The sequence below is a fragment of the Phasianus colchicus genome, chromosome Z (assembly GCF_987193195.1).
Source record: "Phasianus colchicus chromosome Z, bPhaCol1.hap1.1, whole genome shotgun sequence".
NCBI classification, from domain to species: Eukaryota; Metazoa; Chordata; class Aves; order Galliformes; family Phasianidae; genus Phasianus; species Phasianus colchicus.
The window spans coordinates 54,525,297-54,539,632 of NC_143476.1; the positions used below are offsets into that span (position 1 = coordinate 54,525,297).

General features: G+C 35.9%; 1 protein-coding gene across 7 annotated transcripts in view; it reads left to right on the top strand.

Annotated features, from left to right (window-relative positions):
• The window catches only part of PRUNE2 (prune homolog 2 with BCH domain), a 138,406-nt gene extending 124,624 nt beyond the window's left edge, over positions 1 to 13,782 (top strand). For 4 of the 7 annotated variants that reach the window (XM_090130806.1, XM_090130810.1, XM_090130812.1 and 1 more), the window contains 6 exons: positions 2,910 to 3,041; positions 3,195 to 3,281; positions 5,983 to 6,081; positions 6,768 to 6,803; positions 8,818 to 8,865; positions 10,938 to 13,782. In XM_090130806.1, coding sequence (XP_089986932.1) covers positions 2,910 to 3,041; positions 3,195 to 3,281; positions 5,983 to 6,081; positions 6,768 to 6,803; positions 8,818 to 8,865; positions 10,938 to 10,959 — 424 coding nt within the window. In that variant the 3' untranslated portion in view covers positions 10,960 to 13,782. Of the gene's footprint in view, positions 1 to 2,909; positions 3,042 to 3,194; positions 3,282 to 5,982; positions 6,082 to 6,767; positions 6,804 to 8,817; positions 8,866 to 9,059; positions 9,302 to 10,937 lie in introns of those variants that run through there. The other 3 variants (XM_090130807.1, XM_090130808.1, XM_090130809.1) reach the window with 3 other exon arrangements.
• The last annotated feature ends 554 nt before the right edge of the window (positions 13,783 to 14,336 follow it).

Here is a 14,336-nt window from a genome sequence, read left to right on the forward strand (position 1 = left end):
GAGCATGAATTTGACCAAAGAAACCCACATTTATCACAGTAGATTACTCTTAATAGCAACTTAGCTTGGCAAGCAAAATATGTGACAGTGACAACTTTCCTAAGTGCCACCAGCTAGTTCTGCTTACAGTTGCTGAAAAATAAATCATTCCATACTATAAAACCCAGTCTGTCAGTTCCACAGCCAGCAAAAGCCTGGCTTTCACCATCTGCAGCTTACAAGGCACAAAACCTTGCACAAGAGCATAAACCCAATCTCTGAACTCCAGTCCTTGAAGATGCACATGATGACAGCCAAAGCCATCGACTCTGTTGACTTGAGAAAAATGAGACTGAGTGCTTTTGTTCTAGGTCAGACATTTTCAGCATTTGCCAGGTCGAACTTCTCATCATCTACAGTAACTGATTTACACTGTGCCCATTGATTTAGATGGAAAGAGTGACTGCAGTTTGATAACTAGTGCACAAAGCTGACAGTAACTGTGGCTGACATTAAAAAGTTGCCCTTTGATGTCACCCAAAACTCTTGTCGTAGGTAGAATTAGTAGAAACAGAGTTCAGATTGGCTTCAGCTAACCTTAAGTTTAGAGATTTTTGTTCTCTCTAACACAGTCAGAACAGGAAAACAGAAAGTCAAATCATCCTTTTTTTTCTTTTCTTTGTTGGCCCATTAATTGTATTTACCTAAAGGGTAAGTTTACAACATATCCAGTAACAGATATGTTTAAGTATTTGGGAACTTTTCACTGTTAAGTCATACACATACACATTTGTATGTGTGTGTGTGGCACGATTCTGATAGATAATTCTGCAGCTGCAGTGTATAAGCCACCTCTAGTTTGTGATTAACAACTTTTCTCAATTGTTTATGGTTTTACAACTACTTTAACATTTCTGGTTACCTTTCTCTTATATATTACCTTAACTAATCCTTTCAAGCTGTCTTCAAAGAGTAGAGTTTGTGCCAAATTCTGAACATTGAGGTCAAATCTTCTCTTTTGAAGCTGACTGATACATTCTAGATACTAAATTTTATAACAGAATCACAACTTGTAAAACTACACTTTGAAAGTCAAAATAAACACTTTTTGTTTTCAGACATAGTGAATTGTTTCATTCTGTGAGGAAAATTCTGCTCATCTTTTCGAACAGTGAAGAAATTACCATTATTATTAAATAGTAAGAAGTTACTAATTAAGCCAGGTTTCCAAGAGACCGTGGCATGCCTAAAACAGCAACTGGTCTATCTCAACCCACAATGAATAAGAGCTGTTGAGGAAAAGTACTTGAGATAAATGAGGTCTGACTAAAAAGTCACAAAAGCTTCCTTTTTGTTGCAGTATTTCTCTTTATTCCTAACGATGAATGTTCATTATTGTAACTGATTGTTCATAATATTCACAATTTCCTTGTGCCTGAGTAAATAGGGACATAAATGTTTGTCAGACTGTCTCTTTAACTAGAAGGGTGGTAGTGTTTTTCCAGAGTACTTTCTTTACTCAGTACACTTTTCTGCATGATTCATTGTCTAGATCTTAAAGCACAAGATGTTGCCCTTTATGGGAAGGGCTGATTTCATAACCTGTCAAGTGGTCAGTGGATTCATTTAAATTTAGGGGTTTTTTTTTTGTGAATGTGTGATGCCCTGGGCAGTAGAGAGCTGCGCTGCACATTGAATCCAGATTTAACCCTGCACATGCTGGACCAGCTGCATATTGCAGCTTGCTTGTAGGCCTTGTTTTTCTCTGCGTCAGCTATGGCCTCGTTTGAACAATCCCACTCTTTCATACTTCACTGTAAGGAGGCAAAAACAGAGAATGCACTAATGGAAGGTATGAAAGAGCAATGAAAATCATTTAGCGAGAAGTAGTCTAGATGGGTTTATCAAATGCTTGGAACTATTCAGTCAGTTGCTGCCTATTTCCTGTTCAGTTAAATATTATCTCTCTGGTGAGAACCAGATTTTCTATTCTTGTTTTAAATAATCTGAATTGTAAGGAGTTAAAGGGTCAGATTAGATCATGAGTCATGCACATACATCTGTTAAAAGGGTATTGTGGTCAGCGATAGAGCTGCCTCTTACAGTGAGAACTCTCAGGCATTCAGTTTTCTAAGGTGTGTCTCAGTAATTTTTCACTGTAGTTTTTACACAAACATACCTTGAGACTGGAGGGCAGAGAGTTCAGTTTGAACTCACAAGTAAGGCAGGCACTTTTGTAATTGATCAGAATATTTGCATATGGACAAGAATATTTAGTGCTACCTTTTCGTGTAACTCAATAGTCTGCTCTTCTGGTAAGGTGTAATTTGTCCTGAGAGTAATGGTCAGTCTAAATACTCATTGCAGACCTGATAAATTTGGTGTTTGGAGTGCTTTGCTCACAAAATGAAGCAAGAGCTTGAACTGTTCTGTCCCGTCCGAAGACAGATTGACAGTCAAGTTCTTTTAGCTCAGAGAATCAGAAGGCTCATAGCTGACAGTCACAAAGATTCAGCAGTGGTAATCTGAGGATTGTAAGAATTACAGACAGGTATCTTATCCCAACCCTTTTAATTTTGCATTGAACAAATGTGGTGGTTAATACTGAAGAGACATTTCTCAACAGTTAATCTTATAATGGCCTGAAATTTCACTCAGTCCATCCATGCTCTCCCTCACAAACTCTCTTAATTTTAATATGTATTAAAAAATAAATAAATAAATAAATAAATTCTACTCATAGTTATAGAGGTAACATTGTGACCAGTTCTAAATTTCTGCTTCAGTTTTAAAAGAAAATAAAACACTGTCTTGACATAAATTACTGGTCTATCTTAATGTATTCCTAGTAGATTTTTTTTTTTTTTTTTTTTTTTTTACTGTATTTAAATAGATAAATATGTGCTCACTTACTTCTGTTCTTTTATCAGATATGTAATCAGTACCTTAGAGCTGATGGTAGCTGAAGACTATATGATTGTATACTTGAATGGAGCTACACCAAGAAGGAGGATGCCTGGACTGGGTTGGATGAAAAAGTGTTACCAGATGATTGATCGTCGGTGAATAGTATTTTTTTTTTCTGATCCACAGTCATTATTTTAAGCACTGTTCATTTCTGTTGTACCTCAGTATGATAGTGTTCATTATATGTTATTTTTGTGAATGATTTTCTTTTTTATTAACCTTTTAAATAAACTATTTTTCTTTCTTAGTTTAAGGAAGAATTTGAAATCGTTCATAATTGTCCATCCATCATGGTTCATCAGGACAATTCTGGCTGTGACACGACCTTTTATAAGGTAGGTAGTGAACACTAGTTATTTGTTATGTCCCAGGAATTCAGAGTACAGAAAGAATACAGAAACAGCCTAAGTAATCCGAAATGGTTGTTGATCTTTCACTGATACAGTTCAGGTGAAGATGACTTCCCTACAAAGAGTGGGGAAAAAGTTGATTTATATGACTTTTCTGTTGTTTAACTATATATTTATGTGGAGTTAGGAATTAAATTTGGTTGGTTTTTTTTTTGTTTTGTTTTTGTTTTTTTGTTTTTTGCTTTTTTGTCTGAGCCCATCAAAAAGGCTTGAAGGAAAGGTTCTGTGGACCCTTTTCACTTTGTGGAAAAAAAACTTGATTAGAGAAAAGATTAAACTATTGTTCTGGATTAAAAAAAAAATAAAATAGTTGATTCTTATTCGAGAAGACTGCCCTGAGATGTTTGAGAACGTAGGAGACTTGTTTCCAAAAATAGTTCTCTACCACCCAACAGTGCTTTGATTAGTAAAACTCAAAAGAATTGTTAGACACTGAAGACTTAAAAATGGGCAAGTATGTGTCTGGAACCTGGAGATCAGGAGCGTACATAGTCAGACATGAGAAAGCATTGCTCCATGCAAAAGAAGAGGCATCTTGTCCACAGAAGCCACACAGAGAGTATGTCATGACAAACTGGCCCTAGAGTACAGAGGTGAATGCTGAAGATGTCTGTCCTATCAGGGTGTTCTGTCCTGACGGAGTAACCTTGAAATGATGAAGGAAATTACTTCTCCCATTGCTGCCAAAGTGTGATTGACTGAGCACCATAACAGAGCTTCTTCCTTCAGATGTGATGATTTTTGTAGAAAGTGACAACTGAAAATACCAGTGTGACATGGAAACAGTACTTGGAATTGTCAGCAGTAATAATAGGGGATTCACCAAGTGAAGTATAACAGGAACTGAAAAAAATATGGGCAAGACATAATGTTGGTGCAACTTTGTAGAATCGCAGAATGGTTGAGGGTGGAAGGGAACTGTAGATTTCATCTTGTCCAACTGGTCTTATTCAACCAGGGCAACCCAGAGTCTGTTGCCTATTCCCATGTCCAGGCAGCTTATGAAGATCTCTGAGAAGGGAAACTCCAGAATAGCCGGGCAACCTGTGTTAGTGCTCCATCATTCACACAGTAAAAAAGCTTCCCAATTTGTAGATGGAACCTCTTGTGTTCCAGTTTGTGTCTATTGCCTCTTATACTGTCTCTGGATACCACTGAAAGGAGCACGGGTGTATATATATATACATGGTGTTGCATTGATGACAACTCTCTCTGAGCCTCCTCTTCTTCAGACTGAACATTCTCAACTCATTCAGCCTCTTCTACCTTCATCATCTTGGTTGCCCTCTTTTGGACTCTTTCCAGCATGTCAGTGTTTCTCCTGTAGTAGGCAGCCATGAACTGGATTCAACACACCAAGTGTGACATCACCAATGCTGATAAGAAATGAAGCATCACCTCTCTATCTGCTAGTGATACTTTGCATAATCAAGCCAAGAATACCATTAGCTTTCTTATCAGGAAGGACAGATTGCTGACTGGTGTTCAGCTTGTTCTCCACACTCGTTAACTTAGAAGATGAGTTGAAGATAGGAGAAAGATGAAGCCCTTTGGTGGACAGTGGAGCACTGTGAGAAAGTTGAGTAAAAAAAACTCTGGGAGACGTAAAAAGAGACAACCAATTCAGTAAAAAGCAATGTAAAGAAACAAACCTGATTCAACTGAAGGCTGATGGATATGGCTCTAAAGCCTAAAACAGTTACTGAATGACTGGCACATGCTTTGAGAATTTCAGAGTGAGAAGTGAATTGGTCCCAAGGCAATGGAAGATGTCCCAAGATAATGAGATAGCTAAAGCATTTAATTTTGATTGCAAATTCCATTCCAAATCTGATCTGTACTCATTTAAACAAATGTGGACATTCAGTTGTATTATTTTTGAGAGTCATAGTCGAATATAAATGCTAATTTGTCGTAATTGCAAAGATGGATAGTGTTGGGACAAGGGGGAATGGTTTTAAACTGAGACATGGGAGGTTTAGGTTAGCTATAAGGAGGAAGTTTTTCACAAAGAGGGTGGTGACACACTGGAACAGGTTGCCCAAGGAGGTTGTGGATGCCCCATCCCTGCAGGCATTCAAAGCCAGGCTGGATGTGGCTCTGGGCAGCCTGGTCTGGTGGCTGGCAACCCTGCACATAGCAGGGGGTTGAAACTAGGTGATCAGTGTGGACCTTTTCAACCATTCAGGCCATTCTGTGATTCTATGATTCTGCGATCACGTGATGTTAATTCATTATGATAACTTTAAATGAATTCTTTCCATATTTTTGTATGTACTTATGCTTTAGAGAGTTTGGTTTTCTTTAGAATTTTTATACATATCCTTGAAAATGTAGAACTTAGTATCTAGGCATTACAGTTTATGATACTGTCTTAAATACTTTCTGAATACTTAAATACTACATTCAGCCTAGCAAGAGGACAGCAAAGTGTTTAATCTTGATTTCAGCCTATTTAGAATTAAAGTGTGCTCATAGCCAACCAAATTCTGTAACTGAAATATAAATAACAAAATGATATATATAGTTATTTAATACATTAAGCAAATGCCTTCTCTCCTTCTCTCTTTAAAGTATTGTAAAAAATATTGTGAGAAAAGTCAATTAACACGTTTCTGTGTCTCAGCTCTAAGTTCAGCAGTAAGATACAGTATGTCAACACATTGGCAGAGCTTCGTGAGATGATTCCAATGGAATATGTGCACATACCAGATAGCATTGTCAAGTAAGTGATGTACATAAAATGTGTATTTGGTCTAATAGAAGTAATTTTACAAACTAGTAACAGTGTTTCAATGTCTGTAAGAAGAATAGAATACCTCTAGCTTATACTACTTTAGATGTTTATATGTTGTTCCATAAAAACTCCGCTATCAAACTCTGTAGCAGGAGAACAGTGTGTTTTTGAAACACAAAACACAATAAGTATATAATCCTAGGGGAACCAAAGTTTATAGGAAGAAGATTTTGTATTGGGCCAAATGATACAATTTGTAAAATGAAGACAATCTTTCCATGTCAGTTCCTTCATCATCATTTTTTGCTGAACAAAAAAATCAAAAGATTACAAGTGTGCCCTTTGGAGGTAAGTATTTTTAAGATATCACAGTATGAAGTGGATATATATTCAGATCAGTGGAAAAAGAGCAGAGATATGTTCAGCTTCATGTTGAGAAAAATTCTTGTAGCAAAAGAATACCAATGCCACTTTCAGCAGTCCAATTGCACCACTAGCAAGAACAGAAATACCACTATGATCATGAGAAGTCCCACCTGTAACAGTCGTATAGGTTTGTGCCAGGATTTGGATGATGTGATTATTTGGTAGTTTTTACTGAAGTGAGATACAATGTGCCAGGTGTATCATATGAACATGTATGTCTTTTCTCTTCCTTCACCCACTCTTGTAAGGTATGATGAAGAGAAGTGTATTAAGAGAAGAATGAGGTAAAATTTGCTTTCTAGCCCATGCTACTGCTCATAGCAGAGTAAACCTGTGTGACAGCCAGTCACCAACAGGTGACCTCAACAGCAGAATGAGAGGCCTTGCAATTTTTTTGTATCCTGCTTTCCCCTTCAAGCTGTTGAGATCAGCCTTCTTTGCCAACAAAACTTACTTATCTATAAATGTCCTTGATTTGGCCCAAGCTGCAGCTAGTTTAATTCTTACAGAGCAGTTGTATGCTTTCAGCTCTATCTACTGGGCATGGCTCAGATCCCTGCTGCTTTTATGTTTCTGCCTCCAAATAATATAAAAAATGAGTTAGATATTAAAGGTGAGTTGAGAACAGGGATAAGTATTACCATAATGAATTGAAGAGCTTTAGGGTCAGTGCACAATACTGTGTGCCTATTTTAGAAGCATGTATTATATTTCTTCTTTGCTCTGCTATTGCTCTGCTTCTCTCTTACGCTCTGCTTGCTTCTTTGTTTCTTTACATCAATAACTTTTACTCATGCAGACTGGATGAAGAACTGAGGGAAGCTTCAGAAACAGCTAAGTAAGATAGCTTTCTGCTGGTCGCTGGCATTGTATTTATTTTGTTCACAGAGATGGATTGAATGCAGTAGTATGTTACATGTTTGGTACAGCAGTCTGTTCATAATTTCAAGTACTGCAGAAGTTGCCACATTTGTGAATTGACTTCCCCTCTCACTATAGGCAACCTGCTCTATCTTACAGTCTAAGCAGTAGTCATACTCTTAGACTATAAAAAAAAACATTTTTTGCTACTTTTGTGATTGTTTCTACAGTCATGGGGAAGACTGAAATTACTTTTTTACTCTGTCAAAGATTTTTATTACATATTTTCTCTCCTTCGTATGTTGGATGATTAATATAAATTTGCGAAGATAAATCTTTAAAACTTGTTTTACAGTTTATGAAGGTAATAATAGCTATTTATTCTCAGCTTTTTCTGTATCTTTTCCTGTCTTTCTGCTATTGTTTGGAAGGGCTGGTGGATTAATGCTTCATAATGTTATATCACTATATGGTATCTTGATAAGTCAGTGACAGATGATGATCAGCTATTTTAAACATGGAATTGTACTTTGAGTTTAAGATGCTAAGGTGGTGCCTTGTAAAATATCTTAGAAATTTTTTAGCTGGACGGACACAGTCTTTGATTCATTAAGCTGAACTTACCACAATTTGTGCATTCTACTTTTTCCATGTGTGCATTGTACACGAGATACCAGAGAAGGGAGCCAATCAGTTCAAGTATGATATTTCTCCTACAATTTTATAACAGCCTTTTGGAGGTTTAATTTCAACTTCTTTCCTTTAAATTATGGGCTTGAGAATTTTCGTCTTACAACTTCTTTGTTGTTTTCTCTCCTTTTGTGTGGTATGCATTTTCCTCAACTTCTCCTCAACAATTTACTCAACTTTGCTTTTAAAATGACCATCAAGAAATGCTACAAACACTTGCAAATACTTTTCGATTCTAGTAATTCAACTGCCTCAGAAGCAGTACATTTATGTAGGTAGTTATCTGATATCTGATATCACCTGGATATTTTATTAAACAAAAAAGTATGCTTTTTTGCTGCTTTCTATTCAAACATTTTCAAATATGCTGAACTATGATAACTGTGGTGAAAAGCTTATTTCTTGTTAAGCTTCTGATTTAAAACAAAGCAGGCTGCAGCATAACAGGTGGAAGGGGAACTGAATACTCACATGAGGCAACACTGGCTATTGTTACTGTTGGATGTACGAGGTAACTGTAGTGCTTTTCCCCTTTTAAGCTTTAATAGCTTAAAAACTTATTACACAAACTGATTGGTGTTACTAAGCTCTCTAAATTTCTATCAGTAATGTTTTTGTGTTTGTGCAGTCAAAGTTGCTTGCTACAGTTAAGTCATTACATCCCCTAAATTTGTTTTTGTACTTAAAAAGAGAAAGAAATAAACACAGAAGAAATATTTACTGCTTCCTCTTTTTCCTTGTGCCCAGAACTAGCTGCCTCTCAAATGATCCAGAAATGACTTCAGTGGAGCAGGAGTAAGAATTTATGTCTAATACAATCACTTCATTACAGCATTATTTCACAACCATGCTTCTAGGAACAGAGACTGGGTAGACTCCATAAGGTTTTCTGGAGAACTAAATCATTTTCCGTTTATTTTCAGGAACTTGATTCAAAATATGAAAGTTAAAAAAGCACCACAAGTGAGATTTTTTTGTTTGCATTACAGATGTCTTTGAAGTGTTCTTGGCCATTTTCAAACAGAGATAGATGTAGTCCTTATCCTGAGGATATTCAGGCTGTGTGAAAGACTGAAATAAGAAGTGCAACATGATCAGGGTGAAGTTGATGACATGCATTCTTCTCAGTTAAAGGGTGATAAAATTACCTTTCTCACTAGGAAGTTTGAAAAATCTTAATTTTCACTTTAATTTCTGGATTATACCCTCAATACCTTTCTTGTCTCTTCTTTATGTGCTTTAAAGCTTTTTTTTTTTTTTTTTTTCCCATAGTTATTTCCCTAATGAAATCTCCAGTATCTTCATTTTTTTAGCTTTCAAAGCCAAAATGGTTCCTTTGGAAATTGGAATGTGTCTGTCCTCTCACAAACTGTTCTTCTCTCCGATGTCATAACTAAACATGAAAGTGGAAAATCCTGCACAGTTTTACTGTGCATCAGTGAGACTGTTTTAGCTATAGCTGGTCACAAGGCACAAACTGTTTGTTTGATTGAACAGCAGGAGGACTCATCGCTGCAGTAGTCTGTACATTGGTAATGAGAGTATCAAGTCACAGAGTGACTTGACTTTGCTGTCCCTATGCTCGTGTCCTAAATTGAAATACTGTTCAGAAAATAGCAGGCACCTAACTCTTCAGTAAAAGATCCAATCAGGAAGTGAATTTGAAGTAAGCAACCTACTGACTAGAATGCAGACACATAAATAACATGAAGCTTCTTTTGTCTCTTTTTTTTCAAATAAAGTTGTATGTCAGTCAACCACCACAGATCAGAACTATAAATTAACCTTCTGATTCCTAGAGTAGTTGACATAAGATCTCTAAAGATTTTTCTTCTTTTCTCCTCAGACACAGTTTATTCTGTAATGAGTCCATATGAAAACCATTTTTTTTTAAAGTAAGAGAATGGAGAATAAATAATGTTGAAGACTGTATTTATGACTTAAACTTTTTGATGGCTTGAAAAAATTTTCTTCTTCTGAAACTAGAATTTTGACTTAGCTCAAATAAATATAGTTGAGACTGAATTAATGCTAGTTGTTTTCTCTGTGTAAATATGTATCCATTTTCAGAAGTAGCAATGATTTCTTCTGCAGTTGTATCACTCATTTGTGGAGTAGTTTCTGTGGGAAATGGATTTCCTGTGAAATTATCTTCACAGCGATCATGGCAATTTTACACAGCTTTTTTTCTGTATGCTTTCTGCTGAAACCTCTCTGGAGTCTGCCCAACTATTAGTTTTCTTCTGCTGCCTTTTTTTATGTTTCTTGTCATCCTGTGTGCTATTTTGTTTTAACATCTTGCACTGCCTTGTGACATTTTTAAACATGAAATTTCATTATGAAATATTCCACAGTAAAGAATTACACGTGTTCTCTTCCCAGGTGGTGAATATTCAGAATGTTTTTTAAATAGTTACACATTCTAAGAGGAAAGCAGTGTTTTGATGCAATATTTGTGATGACAACTTTTTATTGTATAGAATACTTCAGAAGAATTTGATGATGTTGTTTTTACTACATGGCAAAAACATAGTTCTAGAGATGTATTTACAGGCACCCAATTCTTACCATACAGTACTGTAATTCTATCAGCGTGTATTTCCACATCACATCCCAGTGCTACTCACATTGAAATTGCTGGGAATGTAGTTACTGACAGCAAGCTAGCAATAGCAGTTCCTGATGTATTTTCTACATAAGGTAAATAGGATCTGTGTAAATTGATACTGATGCATTTAATGTAAATGAGAGATGAGGATGCCCAACACTTTATGGGAGCTTACAATTGTGGAAATGACTAACCATGTGTTCTATCCTACTGATTTATTTTCTTTTGCATTTCTTGTTGTTTGTTTTTTACTACATAGGCTTGACATGACCCTGAAATAAAAAGCATCACTGCCAGATGTTTGAAGAAGAGGACTTTCATCACTCAGACACCCATGATCATGGTGTACAATAGAAAACTTGATTCATTTTGTTTGTGGTTTAATTTTTTTGTGCCATTTAGCAATCCAAGAAGATGAAACAGGCCCATCTTGTTGCCTTGGAGACAAGAAATTTGGACCTGGCTATTTTTTTATTTTCAGGAATAGAGTTTTTGTTAGAAAAGCTATAACATCTAGCATTGGTTTCTGTAAGTGTATGCAAATTCTGTTTCAGATTATACAATTTTGCAAACATCATGCCTCATGAATAAGTCAATGAGGATGTAGATTTTTATTTAATTTTTGTCTTCAGCATAGTACTGTTTCTGCATAACAGAACAAAATAGTTATTATTACAATAAATATTAGCATAGTTGTTTCACACAGCAGCAGCAACCTTATTGTTCCAAAATGATTCTAAAAATGAAGCAGGACTTCAGTGTGTTTTTTTCTTACTGTATGAAAAGTTCTTCCATTTTCTTTTAAACCTAATGACTTTTTATTTGGCCACAGGAAAGCCTGTGTACTAAAAAATCGTAAGTGTTTAAAGATATTTCCCAGATCAAAAATTACTAACAAAAATTATTTTCATTTTAATAATTTTGTTCAGTGTCTTTATTTTAAGGATGGGTTTTACAGAAGCAGCTAATCCTTTAAAAGTTTATCAAATGATTTAAGATCCTTGAAATATTGTTTTATTATTGTTGTTTTTTAAAGCCTGTTTTTCTAAAACATTTTTAAGTAATGAGTCTTCAAATGGCATCCTAACTGAAATCACAGCAGCTGCTAATGCTATGAATACGGAAAAATTGCTTAGTTCTTCTCACAATCATTTGTTAAGAAGAGATGTCAAAATATTATTTGAAGTCTATTTAATATCGAAAATACGTATTGCAATGCCATTTGTTGTCTGTAACATCAGTATAAACACAAAAAGAAAAAAGACCCAAGTGTTTCATCTTTTGCTGCTGTCCTGCATACTGATATGAAATACACTGCATTAAGTTCTGAGATTCAAATGGAAAGCAACTTCAGTGTCACAGACTATTCCCCTGCAGAAAAGTACAGATCAATACTCGAGCGAATACTGCTTGTCTGCTTTTGAAAGTCAAGAGTCAACAGTATGACTGATGCTTTCTTGTTCCCAAACGGACATGTGCATGCACTTGCCAAACCTCCTGACTCAGTTTCCTTTTGAGATTAAAAGGAGTTTATAATCAGACTTTTTATAGTGATAGGATATAGGGGAATAGTTCTAAACTAAACGAGTGGAGATATAGGCTAGATGTTAGGAGGAAATATTTCCTCAGATAGTGGTGAGGCTCTGGCACAGCCTGCCCAGAAAAGATGTGGGTGCCCCATCCCTGGAGGTGTTCAAAGCCAGGGTGGATGGGGCCCTGGGCAGCCTGAGCTAGTGGGGGCAGCCCTGCACATGGCAGGGGGTTGGGGCTGGGTGATTTTGAAGATCCTTTCCTTTCTTTGATTATATGTGCTAATGGAAGTAGCAGAATTATGTACTCCCGAGCTACTGTTCTCATCTTCAAGAGATTTTCATGCACTCGAGAATTGCATCTTTTGCAAAAAAGTGGTCTGCAGGGAAGGGAGCAGATGTATTCATCATGATGTGCAGGGTTGTCCAACTATTGTAACAAAGAGTGACTAAATTATCAGAAAGACAGGAAGTTGCCAAATGTTTACTTATCTGCCAGCAACTAAACTGAAATATCTGTACAACTACAGTCCTTCTCAGTACAGATAGGCTGTATATCATATCTGTCATTCTGGGTATCCTGTTTTATCACATCTTTCTGTCAGTTCCCTCTTAACTTTCACATTTAAGGAAGGGACAGATCCTGCTGACTGTTGTTGCTGCTCTATATCCTGATCTTATCATCATTAGGATCTGATAGGTTTCACAGTTTCTCAGATATTTGAATCTTGGCTTGTGTCTGCCTTATAAGTGCTGTCACTTAGAATATTGGGGATAATGCTTTATGTACAAATAAATATTTGTATTACCTTCCAGATGCTATTTAAGCTTGATCTAGATCTGAAGAGTATTTTATAGCATGAAGCCACATCTTCTGTAAACTTGTAGTTCAAGCAGTTGACATGTGTAAGGCTGTAGATGAAAGAAGTGCTTCTCTTTGCCAGAAGAGATGTTCACTGCAAAGCAGAAGTTCAGCAGAAATCTTCGTGTCTTTGACATGTAAAAGACATGAAAGAGATTATGCCCCATTTTATGGTAGATGTCAGCTTGGAGGTGAATTTCAATCTAAAGGGTTTGTGTAAAATCACTAAACAGCAAAATTACATGCAAATTAATTTGATTAATGGTGGTAGACTAATAACGAAAACCTGAGATGGTAGAAGTTTGTTTAAGCCAAATGTCAAATTATCAATGTGATGTTGCATAAATGATTGCAAGAACAAGATGTGGTTATCTCTGCTTATTAATATATTTTAAGAAGTTTTTTTAATGTTATGATATGGCAGTATATATTATACTAACAATAATAAACCAATATTAATAAATGAGTAGTTTGTCGAGAAAGAAATATAGTACATGTAATTGCACAGATATAATCTTTTATATACAGATCTTTTCTACTGTGTACAAGAGTGCTCACATCAAATATAAATTAATAGTTGCAACTTTCTTCTTTTTTGTTAAAAGACCTACACTGTCTTCAATTATAGGTTAAGCAATACAAGGATACCTGATATCATTGTATGCATATATTTATGTGAATCAAAAATAAAGGACTGCAATCTGCCACTGGAAGTATGTCTTTTCAGCTTGAATTTTTTTCTCTTTATTCCCTGGGCACATGGAAACATTTGACGGTTTCAATTCACAGTTCTTTGCATAGTAATAACTATATATACATATATATATATATATATGAATGTACTGCTTTTACTTGTTCTTTCAAAGCTTAAATTAAGGCAACCCTATTTGTCCTGACTTTGCTCTCTATCTATCTTCATGCTTCATGCTTTGCTGATAATAGTAACATGGTTCTTGAAAGCATGTATGAGGACCTCCTCAAGTTGCTGTCTAGTTTGTGTCTGTGCTATTATCTAAAAATCAAATGCATGAATAGTCTCATTCCATCCTATATGATAAGCAGAAACCAAAAGCTATATCAGAAATGTGTAAACCATAGCACTTCAACAAACTTTTTGACTTCACAATGGAGGGAGTAAGTCAGGTAGAGCTGATAGCTGTTCAGTTCTCCTACCTAGCTGGTTTCATACAACCATTCCTCTCCCAGTCTGTCTAAATCTCAAACTGGTCAGTTTATGCTGTCAGTACTGTAAAGCCCGGTGACTATT